The sequence below is a fragment of the Sceloporus occidentalis genome, unplaced genomic scaffold (assembly GCF_023333645.1).
Source record: "Sceloporus occidentalis isolate IW3139 unplaced genomic scaffold, rSceOcc1.0.p SCAF_3, whole genome shotgun sequence".
In the NCBI taxonomy this organism is placed as follows: domain Eukaryota; kingdom Metazoa; phylum Chordata; class Lepidosauria; order Squamata; family Phrynosomatidae; genus Sceloporus; species Sceloporus occidentalis.
This window is the reverse complement of record NW_028316983.1, coordinates 232380014-232399151: the sequence shown is the minus strand read 5'-3', so window position 1 is coordinate 232399151 and position 19138 is coordinate 232380014. Positions and strand designations below refer to the sequence as shown.

The 19138-nt window shown below is 39.3% G+C and overlaps 1 protein-coding gene across 1 annotated transcript in view; it reads right to left on the bottom strand.

Moving 5' to 3' along the window:
• Positions 1 to 1526: 1526 nt before the first annotated feature.
• COL14A1 (collagen type XIV alpha 1 chain) overlaps positions 1527 to 19138 on the bottom strand; it is a 156673-nt gene continuing 139061 nt past the window's right edge. Inside the window, exons 45-47 of the mRNA XM_089518391.1 lie at positions 8786 to 8863; positions 7262 to 7417; positions 1527 to 1990 (exon numbers count right to left, since the gene is read on the bottom strand). Coding sequence (XP_089374517.1) covers positions 1674 to 1990; positions 7262 to 7417; positions 8786 to 8863 — 551 coding nt within the window. The 3' untranslated portion in view covers positions 1527 to 1673. The remainder of the gene's footprint in view (positions 1991 to 7261; positions 7418 to 8785; positions 8864 to 19138) is intronic.

Below are 19138 nucleotides of genomic sequence, written 5' to 3'. Positions count from 1 at the left end.
TGACGCTGGGATCGTTCTCTTTTCCCCTTTTCTGTCTTGTGTTTCTATCCCACTTAAACTGACTGCCTTCTCCTCCTTGATCCCATTTTCCAACCCTGGGCTTTGAGTCTCTACCCACTGAAACACACTGCCTTCTCCTCCTTAATCCGATTTGGCAAACACACACACACTACAGACAGACAGACAGACAGACACACGATTATATATGAATACTCACACACACGCATGCATATATATATAAATGCATACACACACAAACATAGGTATATATACACATATATATTTGTGTGTGTGTTTGCACACATGTATATATATATATGCATATGAGTGTGTGTGTGTGTGTGTGTGTGTGTATATATAAGGTAATTATAAAGTAACAAGTTTTTGAATTTATGAAAAAACCCTCATCTGTAGTTCCAAACCCACTGTAGAAATAATACAGTTTGAGACCCCTTAACCGGCCCTGGCTCAGTACTAAGGAATTATGGGAACTGTTGTGTTTGTGAGACATTTATCCTCCTCTGCCAGAGAGTGCTGGTGCCATAATAAACTACCATTCCCAGGATTCCCTAGCACTGAGTTATGGCAGTTAATATGGGGAGACGCAGAAGAGGACGTTTGAGCGATGAAGCGCCTTCATTGGTCCATTTGAAAAAAAAAAAAAACGCCAAAAATACATCGATTCACAAACTGTCAATGAAATGGAAACGATGCCAAAAGTTAAATCGCTTCCAAATATTCCGGATTAACGTTACGTCATTCTGACGTACTATTGATTGACAGCCCCAAATAAGGTATGGAGGAGAAGAATCGATTTATTTAAACACCAATTTCATGCTAAGTAGGAACGCTTGCAGGTAAAAACTTCGATTTAAAAAACAAGATGGGAACGAAGAATAAAAGCGATTCGGAACGCGGGATAAGACCAGGGTTATTTTGAATCGGTTTTATTAAAAACGTTGTATTTTAAATCGTTTCAAATCTTAAGTGAGAACACCCCCAAAGACGGACACAGTTATTTACTTCATTGCAGTGACTGGGAAATGTGCAGCTGTACTCCCAAGGAGAGCTGTGTATGCCACTTTGAGCTCAATCAGTAGAAAGGTAGGATATAAATATTACAAACAAACTATACAACAGTGGAGAAAATTTATAAAAGTTTGCCACATTTATTTGTATATGAAAAAGAGGAGTAATAAACCCACAATAAATTATTGGTGCGTTTCTAATAGGAATTTAATAGGAATACCTTGGGGAGAAAGTCCCACATCATATAAATCTTCAAAAGGGATGATTTTATTTTTCTTTTAAGTTCAACCAACACAGTTGGCTTTAGTAGGATTAATTTGCAAGGAAAGCACAGAATCAAAGGAAGATTTTGCTGAACTAATACTCCTTGATTTAATTCAGATATATCAGCTGGCAATGCAGTTTTGAAATGTGCATTGAACCATACTCATAAAGTAACTACAAAGGTCTACAAAAATGTCCCTTGGAGTTTTCATCTAACAATAAACCCCTATAATGCTAACAATTTCTGGCATGCAATTGTAATTAGCCTTCCCCGCTCCCTCTTCTGCCAAAGTGGTCATGTACAATACATATTTATATTTTTTCCCTTTAACATATAGGCCTGTAAACAATTTCTTTGATGATAGCAAATAAATCATTTATTACGAGGTTTTTGAAATTGTCCGCTTGTGTATTGGTTTCCTGATGCTTCTTTTGGACATTCTTCTTGTAAAGCGGCTTATTCCTGGAGATCTCAGTTCAACTGCCTCCATTTCTTCACGAACGGGTGTGAACTCTGGCTGAGCAAGGCGAGGTGCTGGATAGGAGGACTGAGGATGAGGGTAGGACCCATGAACTAGATAAGGCTGTTCATCATCATCATCATCATCGTAAAGATCCTCGTGGTCATAGATCTGGTAGGAGTTATGTGGCAATGGCACGACAGGGATATCTTGATCAGTTGGATCCCCATATCCACCTTAACCCACCAAGAAGAGTCACAATATTAATGTAAGAGGAAAACAACAGGAAAATAATCATTAGGAACTGAGTCAGCTATAAATCTTGAGAGGTATTGTCAGTTGACAAAGTCATTAGCCTTGTAATATTAAATAAGCACTAGCAAATGCAGGAAGGTTTAAAGCTACCTATTATTGTTTTTATTGTCACTCCATTTTAGAGCTCAGTTAATTGGAAACCATCACCAACAATAACAGTGAGCTTACTGTATTAGATAGGAAATTTAGTTACATAGTGCTTAGATAATCCTTGAAGAAGTTTAAAAATTAATAGATATCACCCAACCCAAAATAAGTCTTTTTAGATCTCATTTATTTTAGTGAGAGAAAAGAAAAACAGATGGCCTTGATTCAAAGAAAGTTAGTTGTCTTTTGGTTCCATTGCCAAAACTTACCCAAGTGATTTTAATGAGACTTAAACAGAAATAACTTTCTCTAGTTTAGGGCTTATTTCAGTTGAAATCACTGAAAGCTAAAAATACTGTCTATAACATTCCTAATTTGGGACAGAACAATATAACAAAAACTATTTTTAAAAGGTCAGCTTCTTCCAATTCATTCCTAAAATGTCAAAATTTGGCAGGACTGATAGTTGAAGAAACTTGTTAATTGAATGAAACTAAAAAAAGGAAATATATATTTAAGTCTTTGCAGACAGACTATAACATCTTAAAGCCAGGGCACTCTGAAATATAATCTAGTAACATTGAATTGGTGACAAGGTCCCATGCCCACTGGTGAAACTGCCAATCTGCATCCAAATGCAGGACTGTTTCTTAGACATCTTGATAAAATGTTGGAGTCTCCTTCATTGGAGGTCTTTAAACAGAGGTTGGATGGCCATCTGTCGGGGATGCATTGACTGAGAATTCCTGCATGGCAGGGGGTTGGACTGGATGGCCCTTGTGGTCTCTTCCAACTCTATGATTCTATGATTCTAACTCTATGATCAATATCTGCTATAAGCTGATCACAGAATCATGCTGGAAGACCTACAAATGCCCAATGAAGTGTTTTTTCTTGGAACGTCTAGGTTATCCAGCACAACCCTATGGTCAGCTTCTGGCAGAGTTGTGCTGGAGGACCTAGAGATTCCTAGAGAGAACATATTAATCAAACCCACAAATAAGCAAATAAGCAAAGGTTAAAGCTGGAAATGTGGAGGGTCAACTGTATACTGATAGCCAACTGAATTCTCAAAGAGCTAGTCAGGATAACCAAACCAGCACCATCTTTGCAAAAAGATATTCTAGTAGTTGGGATGGTGGTGGTGGGGAAAAGAAAACCAAGAACATAGGGAAATGGAATGGAGCATACTGAAATTGGGGATGCCTAGCTGGCTGGCTGACTTACTGGCTACTGGAACCCTGAATATATATACTCCATAATATTTTGTTCAGGACTCTTTGTTCATTTCTATCTCAAATATGTACAGAAGTTCTCAATTTCTAAAATCCTTCAAGGTATTTTATGTGACCCTGGTCTTGGTTTAAAATCTGCACAGTGGTTGCTTGTGCCTAGCTATATGCGTAGTGGAGAAAATGTGTCACAAGTTTTAATTTGGGAACAAAGCGCAAAAATACTAAGCAGGCATCCTTTGTTAGCAATATCAGTGTTGCTGGCGAAAAAAGGATTGAGGCAGTTCAGTAGTCATTTCTGACCTTTATCCAAATGAAAGTAAAAACAAACTCTACCCGAAATCAGTTTCTTTCACCTTCCATATTGGTAGCCATTGTAAGGGAATGAGCCTTTAAAATTGAAAATGAACAAGGATGAGGTGTGGGGGAAGGAGGAGAATAGGGATGGGAGCAGATGAACAACAAAGAAAACATACAGGTCAGTAAAACAAAGATGTCTTGGAAGCCAGTTTAACTACATGTTAACATTGGTTCTCATGTTTGCAATAAACCTTAAACTGCTGTTTTTATTAACTGCAAGAATAAGGTTTTGCGTCATGCTTCACCATACTAGGAAATGTAAGATTCACATGCCAAAGTTTCTGCAACTTTCTTCCATAGCGTCTCTTCTAAAACAGTGATTTTCAAGCTTCTAGTTTGCAACAAATCCTTCCACATTGGTTTGTTAACCATGACACTTTATATCTGACACAGAAGTTTGGAACAGAACTTGAGATTTGGCCAGGATAGGATCTAATGGTGGCCTTTGATAGAATGTTGGGATCCAATAGTTTTGTTTGTTTGTTTTGTTTTGCCGATTTTGTTTTCTTTTTGTTTTTGTTTTGTATGGAAAGAAATCCTTTCTCTTTGCTGTTTCCCTATGTGCTCTAAAAGAAGCAGTTCTAGAATGCTGGAAAACCATCCAGACACTGGCAGCTAGTAGCTTCTATCTTAGGGAGTCACTGAATCCACTCAGTGCTTTAGCTCACACTTAAGGGAGATATGAAAGATTTTGGAAACAGGATTCAACACCCAGGAGTAGACTGTGGCCCAGAGTGGATCCACTGCTACAATTACATAGAAAACACCAGTTACCGCTCCATCCAGAGCTTCTTTGGGATAGCACAGAAAGCAGTAGAGGGAGAGGAAGGGAAGAAATTTCATTGCAATTGCTGGGGAACACTGGGGTTAACTGATTCTTTGGCAACAGAGTATATGAGATGTTTGTCTGTGACATGCTGTCTTGCATGGAATTAATATTCATCATTACTGGAACCATTCAGTAGGGCAATAGGTACATTAGCATTTATGGTACAAGAGTAGCTTAGCCACATGGCACAATACACTTGTCATGGCACCAACTGAGGGTCTCCTTAGAAGACACCTTTAGTAATATTCTCAGGGAACCCAGTTTTGAAAAGCACTGTTCTAGACAGGGGAGGGAATTATTAAATTATAATTTCTCCATGCAATAAGGTTGTTTAGTCAGAGTGTTCTCTGAGATATTATGTGTCATTAATATGCATTCTTGCTTCAGATAATTACAGTAGGTTTAGTTAGTGGTATTCATTCCCTCATGCTTTTTAGAAGCACAAGAATAAGGAGGCAGAGTGATTCTTCCACCTCCCAAGAGGCAATTATAGATTTAGAACATCAGGTCATGCTAACAGTGGGACATGGAGATCACACAAATACAACAAGCAAAACAGAATGGATTATTCACACAAATACAACAAGCAAAACAGAATGGATTATTCACACAAAAAAGAGAATGTCACAAGTGTAGGTGACACAAAAACAAAAATACATTTTAAAAAATTAACCATTCTTTGAATTTTAAATGAATTTTCTGTTGTTTCTAATAATAACCATTTTTCAATTTCTATGATATATTTGGATTAGTGGCTTCATCTAGCTAAGGGTCACACCTGTGAAGACTATTAATGAAGTCTCCAGTGGAACTGCTGGGGCTCCATATGCATTACCTCAGTTAGATATAACAACTGATACCAAGGAGATGTTCAGCAACGATTTCACAACCATCATCCCTTTCCAGAGCTAACCAGATACCGTAACTGGGGCTACGTACATGCAGCGTGAATTGCTTAGACATGTGGGTATAATTCAGGCCATGACTTGCAAACCAGGAGTTTGGGAGAATACTTCAATTAATTAGTCTGATTATACTAATTTGATTAAGAATATATAATTTATGCTTCCAGAAAACATTCAGTTAGAGTACATTTGCAAATACAGTGGGCTCTTGTTATCCACAGGTTTGCCATCTGCAGATTTGAGTTTCCGAGTATAGCAAGCTCTGTTGTTGTTAATGCAGGCGTGTGCACTCGAGGTCTCACATTTTTTATTATCTGCAGTGGGGTCCGGAATGGATCCCCTGCAGATGCAAAGGGACGATTGTAATATATCTTTGTGGTTAAGAGTCAGTTATTAGATATTATGATTGCTGCACAGGATCTCTCTCCCACATAGTTCCTCATATCATATATTTCTGGAATACCATAGACAGAAGAACAACAAGGCAGCTCTTCTGAGCAACTCTGCCAAACACAGTGGAGGTTGCATTTCTGTGACCACAGAACTATTCACATTTTTACATGCATAATGCTGGTCATTGTGAAGTTCTTGATGAGTGAGTAGCAAGGCATTCAAGTAATTGACATAAGCCTTCTTAGTAAAAAAACATTATCACTTGACCTATCTCTTGACCCTTTTCTTCCTAATCACAATAAAATTGCTGGCATCACAAGATATCTTATCACAAGATATTGTACTGGCATCACACGATATTATACTAGAATCATTAAGTCATATCAGTGCCAATAAACTGAAGCTTAGTCTCAGGATAGGTGGATGTTGATTGTTAGCAGAATTGTCAGTTTTGAAGTTCTGGATGGGTCTCTCTCTCTTTTCCTCCCTTATAAAATTTGCGCTTCTTATTGATCTGGCACTGCTCCTTGATACTCATCCAGATGAGAGATATTTTCTCCCGGTGGTGTATGAGTTATTTCCTTAGATTAGGGGTTCCCACCCTTTTTGATTTGCGGAGCCCTTATGTTTTACAAGTTAATGGTGTTTAGGAGTATATATATGAATATGTTCTTATTCTTTAATTTCATTCAATTTTTTCTTTCTTTCATTTCTTTCTTTACTTCCTGTTGTCATTTTCAGAAGGACTTGAAGAAAAACAGAGAGTGCTAAGGGTATTAAGAGGAAGTTCTAAGTGATGAAGTTGTTTGGGGGCAAAAATTGCCCCAAACCATGCCATTAAAAAAAGGGTGGTGTCTTGCGGGACAGATGGTGGGATTTAAGGGCCCCATTAATGGGGTCAAGTGATGGCATGCAGCCTGCCTAATGCAATTTGTCCATCAGTTAGGTAGACATTTGGATGAGAATGTTCATCCAGTAAATATGTCTGTTTTAATGTTTCTAGATGGGCATTTTAGGACCCAGAGAACAATGCAGTTTTCTTTGTCTGTACTGGTGTAGCCAATATGCCATATTGACTATACTCCATGCCTTGTGGTATCATCACATGAGATATATGCTTGGTAGAATAAAATGATGTCAATAGCTCCAAAGAAGTAGTAAACTGTGGAAATTTTCAGCAGTAAAATGCAGATATTTGACGAGGACATTAAAGAATGGAAGGAAGAAGGGTTCCCTCTCACTGATTCTTTCCCTTACCCTTGTAACATCAGCTTCAATACTGAAAATTTAACTTCAGAAAAATCTGGTGTGGCACTAAGCTTTGATGGTATTTTTTGGAAGCAATGGCAAAATTAAACAAACCAAGAATTGGAAAAACCTACTCACCACCAGTTCCATAACCAGCACAGGAAGAAGGGTCGCAGTAGCCTGGTTGCCCTGCTGCACCCTGTGGCCCAGGGGGACCTGTGTGACCAGCTGGTCCTCTTGGACCTGAAGGACCAGGAGGACCAGGACTGCCAGTTCGACTTTCACCTGGAGGACCTACATGGAATACAGAAGCTGCAATAAGGAAATCACCTCCACATTGTTATGGTAAGAGAGTACAATCCTGAAATACCACAAAGTGAATTTGCACATGTACTTTCTTCATTGTATACCTGATCAGTGTAAATGTTCCCATATGACCCTGAAACAGCAGAAAATCCCTATATATTCCCATATCATTAAATGAAAAATTCATGCTGCTGGAATGGAAGGAAAGCCAGGTTATTAAAACTTTGTTGTTGAACTGATACAATTGATTCACACTAAACAGCAAATTCACAGTAAATTCTGCAAACCACACAATGGAAATGCATGCTTGTACACATGCAGTGAACAAGTGTAAGAGAGCTGAAACCACCATGGCTCTTTCCTGTTCATATTGGTTGTCCATTTCCATTTGTTTTTGAAAAAGTGCTTGCCCTTCATACTGCAGAACGCTATTGCTGCAAACCCCAATGTACAGGAAGAGCATCTCAACTTCATTTTTGCAGTTCTCGATTCTCCTCAACTCCCCAGGATTCCCTTCTTCTGTCCGCCCCCGCGCCCCCCCCTACACACCCCCAAGAATAAATTATTTCTCCTGGAAACTTCTAGGAGTAGGAATTCAATTCTTCAGTAAATTGCAGTCCCTCCCTTGTTTAACATTTAAACAGTTTTGGAAACCAGAGGTGGACTTGTAGTCTCTTCTATTTGTTTGCTTGTCCATTTGGGGCATTTTTAAAAAAAAAAACTAATCAAATTAATTTAAATTAATTTAAAAAAATAAAAAATAACCTCCAGTCCTCCCACAGTTCCTCCATCCTGGCATTAGGGATTAGGACACATAGAATCATAGAGTTGAAAGAAACCTCAAGGGCCATCCAGTCCAACCACAGAATAGTTGGAACAGACCAGACAGCTGGAAGAGACATCTCTCATTCTATTTTGTTATTGTTCTGTAGAATGATTATGCACCATTTGCCTTCCAATATAACTTGGAGAATATGTGCCAATTTTCTAATTGGTACCTACACAGTTTGCCACTGTTTTCAGTTCACATGAGAACTAGTTATTAATACACATAAATGTATTCATGTATTGATAATAACACTGCACATATCTGCATCAGCAATCTGTAATGAAATGGGGGGAAAGGACATGAATTGAATACTTGGGCAAACACACAACAAATTCAGGAAATTCAAGCAGAAGAATGCCAGATTGCTAACACTTCAGAGGCCAGATAATTTGAAGGTTATGCAAAATCTGTAGATACATTTGGATGGAGACACTTTCCTAACATCTCTGCCACTTGCTATATGAATAATGAATGAAAAAACAACCGACCATGATTACCTAAGAAATTGAAGCTAATATTACATTTACCTGCTGATCCTGGGGGGCCTCGGGGGCCTTGTGTTCCAATACCTGGGTTGCCTCGCTCTCCCTTCTCTCCTGATAAACCTGTTAAAGGCAAAGGACAGAAATCAAAACAGATGGGGGGAAAGAACATATGAATGTTTCTCCATGTGCATCTTTTATTAATTAAGAGACAGAAGAGAGGCCAAGTATAAATTGTTCTGTTGCCTCTTCTTTTATAACCTTATGGGAAGCTGCTGCTATAGCAAGTTTCCTGTTATAGTGACTCTTACAAAGTGCATTCAGACTAGTATGAAGAAGGTTAGAGCCACTCCTGAACACAGCATTATGCAAAGGGATCTTATAGCACTGTTGAGACTAAGTGTGCAGAAGAAATTATAGCATAAGCTTTTGTAGGTTTGGTCTACTTCTTCAGATGCATGGAGTGAACTGGTGCCCAGGAAGGACTTTTATCATCAGACTGTATGAACAGCCATAGAAATTCCAAACTTGTGGGTATGGTGATAAGGTGACAAGTTCAGTTGTAACTATGAGGGACAAAGACAGGAAGAAATATGTTGCCTAATGCCAGGGTGGATGGATGACCATATGACTAGTGGAAGGTGTTTTGCAATATGGTGTGTGAAGGCTGGAAGCCAGAAAGGAGGTATAATAAATGGCTAAGAACATCTTCATGAGGCTGGGATGTTAACCAGTGCTATAATATGTGTAGTGTGCCAAGAAGCCATTGTCTCTGTTCAGTTCACTGTTGATGGATTGGAGTTTGTGGATATATCTGTTTATTTTTCCAGTCTCCCTTTGTAGTATTTTTATTTAGGAACTGCTGTCCTGAAGTCAGAAAGGGAATACCCAGGAGCACAGAAGTATTCTGCAACTGGTGTTTGTGTATTCCCATTCCTTATATCTGATTTATGTCCATTTATCCTCTGGCACAAAGGATGACCAGTTTGCCCAATGGAGAATGTTAAAGGGCATTTATGACTGAAGATGGCATATATCATATTAGAGGATGAGCAAGAGAAACTGTCTCTAATTTTGTGGGTGATGCTATTGAGTGATAGGATGGCATTTCCTAAGTAGATATGTACAACGTCTTTTGCACAGTTAGTCTCAAGATTCCTTTGCATACCGATATTCCTTACTAACATGGCTATGTCTCTGAATTCTGAATACAGCAGTTAAAAATCACTGACTAAAGAACTAGTGTTTTCTGGTCTGGCCTCTAGTTTGATTCTGCTGTTCTGACTATTCTAACAGCATTATGTTTTTATTTCCATCCTATCCCATGGGGGTCAGCATCTGGGGCAGAAACAAGAGGGAGAAAATTAAGCATGTAACAATTTTAAAGGATTAAAATGTTTTTAAATGATTTGAAACAGTTTAAAACCCTGGGCACTAAAGCCAGAATTTCACAACCTAGTCAGAGCATATTACCAAATATACAATACACATTTAAGTGAGAATAAATTATACGTGAATTTGAAATCAACAAAATTCCAAATAAACAATCTGGAGAATGAACTTATTTGACCTAGTAATTAGTAAGTATAGAAACTCAATTTTAAAAAGAAATAGTTACTGCCTTCCTTTTAAAAAAAACTCTTATATAACTAATCAGTATTGCTATCAACAGTGCAACCATAGCTTTTATTTTCCCACTCAGACAATAGGAATACCAAATGTTTTCCTATAATTTGGCATAACACAGCTTAGTGGCAGCTGCTATACATAGAATCTATCCTCTAATGGAAACAGAAATTGGTTCATAATATTTTAACAAAAAGAATAATAGATCTAACTCAGATTTTATCTGTATTGTCTGCAAATACTGTAACAGAATAAGAAATAGAGCAGGGAACACAGACCAGCCTGTTAAACATGTTGATATCTTCTTTCATTCCCTTTTTGCTGCCACAGCTTTTCAAATTTCTAATCAATACCATAAGGGGCAATGACTCTCTTTTATGGGTCAGCCGGGACAAATATGTTACTTCTCTATATTCATGTTTACCACCTGTGCACAATTTTTGTTACATTACAGTGGGAGTATTTCTTCCAAGTCGGCATAATGACTGACCTGAGTCATGAATAATAGCCTTACCTTCACTCCACAAAAAGAGTGCACAGAGAAGTGTAAAATACTGAATGCCCCCACTGTGGAAAAAAAATGATGGAGATTGCCAAAGCTACTTGGTGTTAATAAAGTATTTTAAATGCAACCCTTATAATATAACCATATACAGAAGTTCTCAGAAGCAACCCCCATAGAGCACAATGGGTCAAACTCACAAGTGGCATAAGACTGCAGCTTTCATGTGAGTTTTCCAGAATTTTGAATTTGGGGCACAGCCTATTCTTAAACTAGGGAGTCTCCTTCACTTGGTTTGATAAGTATATGCATTGTTCACTGAAGCACCAGGTGAGGTACAGTCCCTGACATTTCCTGCTAAATATGGACAGGTAGTAGGTAAGGGGGGAAATGACAGATAGGATCTGGTATTTTAGGGTATTTATGCTTTAATAAATGCTCCAATCATTGTGAAATCTGGTTCTGCTTTTTATTATTATTATTATTATTATTATTATTATTTAGTTTTATTTATAAAGCGCTGTAAATCTACACGGCGCTGTACAAAACCAAGTAAAATCAAGAATATAAAAGCCTGCCTATGGCGTACAATCTATACAATTTTATAATTCCTATTATTAAATAGAAATACAGACAAGTCTTGATTTATGTTGAGGTTGGGTTCCTGTACTCATGATATAATCAGAAGCTGATGTATATGAGGAGAGCCAGTTGCTCAACCCACCACTAACTTTAAAGAGATTAAAATCATAAAACACCAGAGGTTACCTTTTCCATGATAGAGAAACTTAAAATCTTTGGTGTAGGTTCACAGTATGAGAAAAATAACAATTCATTTAGCATTTAATCAAAGCATCACTCTGTATGTTTCATAGAAACAATGTTTCCTATAAATACTGAAAATTGAGAAATAATTTGCAAGACCTGGTAAATTTCTTGTTAGTTCTGTTTAAAAATGTCATTATGTCTCTATGTCATATTGTTGATAACTCATTTTTTAATTTTCAAAAAATGTAGATTTTGTGGGGCTCAACAAAATTGAGACTTGCTGGTACAAAACATCTCACCATAGTGGGGAAGGACTGTGATCAGATGACCTACGGACCTGTTCAGTCTGATGTCCAGGTGATAAGTCATGATGTGCAACTTTAAGATTCTTTATTTTAAATTGAACTTAGACTGGGCAATCATTTAAAGAGAGGATGTGTTCTGTAAGCCAGGAAATGTCTCTGCTCCAAATGCAACAGGAGTTAAAAACTACCGAAGTCTATAGGAATGCTGTTAAGGAAGAGATAACCAGACACTGTACCATGGAAATGTTCTGGACCAGGGATGGGGATCCTGCGTTCATTACTGGACTAGAAACTTTGCTGGCTAGGGTTGAGGGAGTTTCAGTTAAACAACACCTGAAACCTGAGTTTGGGCTATAATTTGTTGGTGGGTTTTGAGGAGGGGGAATGTCAGGATATATGGAAGACAAATATATACTAGCTTTTAGTTAAGTTGCTTTTCCTGAAAAACGTTCACAGTAGGCAACCCACCCATTGTACACACAGGCCATTTTACACATCTTCTGCCTCAGTGGTGTTAAATCAAACTAATAAACAAAATTCAGAGAAGTGGTGGAGTTTGAGTTTCCATGTGTAACATCTAGAAATGGCTATAAAAGCTGTGTTTCATTTGGATAGTTCAAAGCCATAAAAATCCAAGCTGATTTATGTTTTCCCTCCCCCTTTCTCCACTGCTTTCTAGGCCTTCTGCACTCGTCATTTTGCTTCCTTTCACTTCACACCCCATATGCACACTTGGGATCATAATCAATAGTTCAGGTTCAGGCTATTCATTAAACAAAAGTGTGCAGAAAATACCAGCTGCTCTTTATGGGTTCTCAACCTTCAGACTTTGCTGGACAGCCACCATTGCATGACTTTTACTCTCCTGATTCACTGTTAATATATTTATTGGAGTGAATTAAAGGATTTTAATCAACCACATATGTCTTAGGTACAATTCCAAATCTATTTTTCAAGGAGGAAGTCCAGTTGAACTCAATGGGTGAGACACCTCCAAGACCCCCTGTCCTCAAACTGCTCTGCACAGTTCCTTCAGGCTCATGGCCATAGCCTCCTTGACTAAGTCTATCATCATCATCATGATCATCATCATCATCTGGTATGTGGTCTACATCGTTTTCTCCTATTCTCTAAGCATTGTTGGCTTTTCTAGTAAGTCATGTCTTCTCACATGGTGGCTGAAGTATGACAGTCTCAATTTGAATCATCATAGCTTCTAGGGAGAGCTCAGGCTTAATCTTTTCCACTACCCATTTGTTTGTCTTTTTGGCCATCCACATTATCCTTAGCACTCTTCTCTAGTACCACCTCTCAAATGAGTTGTCTTTCTGTCAGCTTTCTTCACTTTCCAGCTCTCACATCCATGTAAGGTGATGGGAAATACAATGGTTTGGACAATCCTTACTTTAGTGTTCCCTGTTACATATTTGCTTTTTTATAATCTTGTCTAGTTCTTTCCTAGCTGCCCTTCCCAGTCCTAGTATTCTGACTTCCTGACTGCAACCTCCATTTTGATCAACGATTAATCCAAAGTATAAGAAATGTTTAACTATTTCAATTTCATTGTCTTCTAGACATTGATAGTTAGCTTCAAAACAAGCTAACCAGTTTATAGGCATCATCCCCAGGGCATCACAGTCTGGATCTCAATTTAGAATAAGACTTGAATATTTTCTAACAATTTTTCAGAAGCAAGACATGGTCAGGTGATTTGGCACAAGATTCACAAAACTATTAGCAGAAAGCATGGCAGCAGGCCAGACTCCTTAGCTGGTATCCCAGTCTTTTTTGGACCAATGCTTTCATACTTAGACTTACAGGAAAACTGAGCTCATGGATTTCCATTGTAATTAAAGATTCAGAATAAATATTCAAAGGACTGAAGAATGGGGGTGGGGGCAGACATAAGAAATTTGTATGCTTTTAAAATATTAAAAAAGGGAAAAGGTTCTGAGGAACACAAAAAAAAACACCCAAGTGACCCCCTAAGGCTCTATCTATTAGGGCCAGTGCTATTTAAAACTCTGTAAGAGATATTGTTGTATATGAATTCTTCCATACACTCAGGTGAAAGAAGATATATTTCTCCAGCTGCCAAAATCTCGGTTCCTTAAATATATATTAAGAAGCATATAAACAAGAAGGCACATTAAAATGTAGTATGCACATATTGGATCTAGTATTAAAGTTAAATGGGAGACCAGGAATGGTGTGGTTGCATTAGGCTTTGCCAGCATTATGCCTACCCAGAGCCCAATACTAGATTAGGTGATTTACAGGAACTATTCCAGCTCCATGATTTAGAATCAGATTGATGCATATGTAGTTGGTCTGGCAAAAGGGATCTTCTCAAACTCTTCTTCCCCAGAAAACTCTTCATCTCACCTCTCTGAAAATGCTGCATGGAATTCTGGGCTACCAGCAGGAATAGGACAAGCTGTGGCGTAGCAAGGAGAGCATATGTTGGAAAATCAGCTGGATGAACCTGCTATGAGCACAGCTCCTCTGTCCTAGATACTTAAGATTGCTCTGTAATATGCTTGTCAATATTCACGCTGTATAAATGGCCAGTTCTGGGATGAGAAAATTATAGTGGGAAGTGAAAATATAATTATTGCCCGAAAAACCCACAAAAAACCTATGAAAATTATAGTGTTAATTAATTAGGGGAGCAACTTCAGATGCTTTGTTGCTTAGTCAATTCAGACCTCATGTCCCTGCCATGCTATCATAGTTTGCCACTCAGGGTTGCATATCCTCCAACTCTCCTGATTTGACAAGAAGAATCCTGATTGATCCTCTGTTGCCACACTTTTTCATGCACTTTTAAATTGTCCCAGTTTCTCTCCCCTCCTCCTATTTCCCCCCTTTGTCCTCAGCTTACAGCTCATATTTTGGACTAAGTTCAAAATCCAAATATCGTTTGCACTCAGTTAACTCAGGAATGGGGAGAGGAGATGAAAGGAGAGGGCAGAATCTTGCTCTTCCCTATAGTCTCAGGCAAAAATAAACTACTGCTGCCTTTCCTAGATTGTCTGTTTCTCCTCATCTTGACCATAATCTAATGTTGCTTGTTCACATGTGTCCTGGCTTGCACCCATGCACTGTTGGAGGATATGGGCTTGCTACCTTTAATTTAATTAAGCAGAATTTTTAATGAGTATAAGAAATATTTTTTTAACAAACAAACATACGGCTTGGCATCACTAAGCATGGTTTAGGCAGTGCAGAACTAAACTGTAAGTTAGCCACTTAGTAGAAACATGTACAAGCCTCGGAGTCTTTTCTTTCCTTCTTCTGCTTTATTTTGATCCCATATTGCCTCTTATTTACAATGACATTTAAGACTGAAAGTGCTGTTCAAAACAGGATAAAGCTAATTAGGATCTCATTTGCAGATGAGAATGAATGAGAAAGGAAGAATGGGGGGGTGTCAAAGGAACTTCTTTCTGTGTCATTTTAACTGGTTTGGGTTTTGAAATATGTACAGATTACAATTTTATAACATTTTATTTAAAATTTAGCTTCTTGTGAACATAGGAGGAAAAAAGGAACAATTTCTATATCATCAGGATGACTAAGAGACATATCTGTTAAATCAAATTGGATGATCTGCTGAAATGAACAGTTCTACTGAGACTCCCATCTTTTCTTTACCCCTTCTTCAGTTTTTGTTATCTTTTTAAAAATCCTTCCCAACACCTCGTCTTGATTTACCATTTCACAATGGCCTGAAACATACATATTTAGTGAATAGAAACTCTCTTAAATACTTTTACTTTATTTATAGCTTGCTTCCCCCGCCTACCCAAAGGAGGGAGAGTTTATTCCAAATTCTTAGCATAAATAAGATTTTAGGCAAGAGACTTGCTGAGATAATATTAACTTTTCCAGGATGAAGAGAAATCCAGCACCGGACCAGGTGTGGGAGTGTGGAAGCAGCCAACTTATGTATTTTTGTTAGGATTAAGGAGCAGTTTCATACAATTCTTTGTATGTTAGATCCCATTCTTTCATATAAAAAAGACACCCAAAACTGGGAGGAAGTCACTTCCCCAGGGGCCTTTTACCAGCTGCAACTTATGTGTAAACTTTATGGACAGGACCAATTGTGGAAGAGGATTGCTATAACTGGGCTGGGCTGGGTTAGGTTAGGTTTGTCATACTACTTCAATAGCTAGGTTTTACCCAGAGCCTAAGCATGCCACCTGGTCCCCAGTTACAACATTGTTTGGACCAGATTCCAAGCTGTTTTTTTTTTTTTTTAATTAAGTCTCCAGCCCTTGTAAAAGCCAAGATATGGGGCAAAATGTGAAGGAACACTTCTGTGAGGTTTTTTTCCCTACAAGAAAAAAGTCCACTGTGGAATTTCAGACATGAGGGAAGTGAGATTAGGTGGTGTAAGAGAAGGAAGGAAGGAAGGAAGGAAGGAAGGAAGGAAGGAAGGAAGGAAGGAAGGAAGGAAAGTGTGCGCTGTGAGGGCAGGAGATAAGAAGAAGAAAGGTGTAGAAGAGACAGGAGAGCAAGTTGTCCAAGCAATAGTGTGCAAGAAACAAGTAAGAGGAAGATTGTAAGGGCATAAAGTGAGGTCTGGAAGGGATCAGGAGAGACAGAAAAGTGAGTAGTGTGAGTGGCAGAGATCAAGAAGTAAGGGGTATAGTGTGAGAATGTGAGGAGAGATGAAGGAGGGACTAGAAAAGAGATAAGATAGTGGTCAAAGTGAGTGACGGAGTACAAAAAGCAAGTGACAGGTGTATTATGAGGACATGAAGTGAGCTAGAGAAAAAACTAAGAGGAAAGGGAGAGCAAGAGGCACAACTGGCGGAGTGCAAGAAGCAAAAGAGGATGCACTGTGGGGGTGTCAGAAGAGGTGAGGGAGGAAGCTGGAGAGGCAGAAGCAGTGTGAGCACTGGAGAACAAGAAGCAAGCTTGAGGTGCACCATGAGAACGTAAAGTGAGGCAAAGGAGGGAGTAAGAGACATGGGAAAGTGTGTGGTGTCAGTCAGGGAGAAAAAGAAGCAAGTGAGGGCTTGCAACACAGAGGGGGGAAGTAACAAATAATATGTATAATTTGCATAACTGCAAAAAGGGAGAGGGGAGGATATACAAAATTTGAGGAATATTGAAGATTTCAAGAAGTGGAATATATGGAATCCTAGGTTAGAGAGAGTTAGTGTAGTGTAGAGATCTGAGTGCTGGAATCTGGAGACAAGTGTTCAAATTCTCATTCAGCCACAGAAACCCTCTTGGTGGCCTTGGGCAAGTCACATTCTCTCAGCTTCTGAGGAAGGCAAAGGCAAAACCGCTCTGAAGAAATCTTGCCAAGAAAACCCCATGATACGTTCACCATAACTCAGAAACAACCGAAGACACAGAACAACAACAAGAAGGTTAGGTGGTGTTAGGAGGTCCACCATTGCACCACCTTTCCGTGTTGATGGAATTATGGGCTCCTGTGGGGCAAGACGCTATGCTGCTGGTAGCACTGCTGCTGGTAGGGCCTCCCATGCCAGATAAGCCTTTGCTATGGAACTGGACTAAATGTGCCAAAGAGCTACTGGGCAGCAGCAGCAATGGGAGATAAAAATGGTGGAACATTTCTCAGAGACAGTGATAGTGACATTAAAATTTGTTAATACTATGCAGAACAAAGCATCAGTAAACCACTTTTGAAAGCCTACAATAAGACAATCCAAAATTAAAAAAAAGAGAGAGATCATGCCAGAAAACGAGACTCCCATGTCAGAAGGCACGCAACAAACTACTGGAGTACAACAGAGGAAAACTAGTAGAAGCATCACCATGGTTAATGATGAAACTGGACACAAGTCAAAAGAACATTCAGCTGTTAACATGTTCAGAGCTGAAAGGAATCCTGAAGCTGCACCATGAATATAATAGGTAAAAGTAGTCTGAAGCAAGCAGGGGTACAAAGGGACAAAGCAGATGGGGCAGTAGTACTGGCCAGAGGCCAGACGCCCTCATCCTGAGGGTGCCCGCTGCTGTGATCCTGAATGGGCGGCAAAAAGGAGCAGCAAGAAACCACTCCTTTTGTGGCCAGTTTTGGGCCGTGTTCGGTGGCCCCAGCACAGCCTCCAAGTGATCTGTGTGTGTGTGTTATGTGCATGCCCTGCCCTCGGATTAGTCTGATGTCTGAGGCCAAAAACACCTTGGTGACATGTGGTCTTAAGACTGCATTTTCTCTGACCTTCCCTTCACACTGCGACCATAACAGGCAATCTTTTGCCTCACATACGAATTTATCCGATCAATGTTCCAATGTCCTCACCCTCATCCCAACACAGGCAATCCCACTCTCCTTGACTCATCCTCTGGCAATCATACCAACTATCTTGGTATAAATGTTGCCCGGTCTGCCTGAGCAGACCAGGGGAAGCTTGTTAAATACCTAGTTTCTGGCACCATCTTAGTGGTGTATGCTTGTGTATGGCTTTTTGGGGGACACTGCAAAGATTGGTATTCCCTTCATCACCCTCTACGTGGTCTAACAGTACAGTTTGAACTTCTTCTCTCCCATATAGTCATTCAATGGCTCATGGGGAGGATTGGAGAAGCATCTAGTGAAGTTCCAATACCAAGAGGTGAAGAGCAGCACTGTAACCTCTGGAGGACCCGAACAGCTCTCAGTGCTGATGTAATCGTTCTGTGTCTAGCTACAGAGCATAGGGCATAGCAAAATGCATCAGATCTTGTCCACTCCCCAAAGCAAGGCTTTAGAGGCTTTATGGTAAGTCTGAGGGTGCTAGTGGTATATGGTTCAGCCTAGCAGAGGACCACATGTGAAACTACTACACAACATTGAGTCATACAGGATTGCAGCCAATGCCTCCAGACATGTACAATTCTCCCATTCTCTCCGGTAGATGGGCTCTATTAAGTTTCTACTAAACGCTGCTACATTTGGATGGGGCTGCGAAGCAGCAAGATCTTGTTGAACTTGTGAGGCACAGCCTGCTGCTTCTGAACTCACATGAAACGTTCCTGCAAAGTCCAAATATGATCATGACTCTGATAGGTCACACTAGGCTTGGAGGAACTTGATGACACCTGTTGCAGCCATATCAATGCTGTCTTCAGTCTAGTTCTCCTGCGCCTCACCCCTGCCTACCAATTTGCTGCTGTGCAACTGGGGGAAGAGCATCAAAGTTGTTCCTCCTTATAGTCTTTCAACTTGGA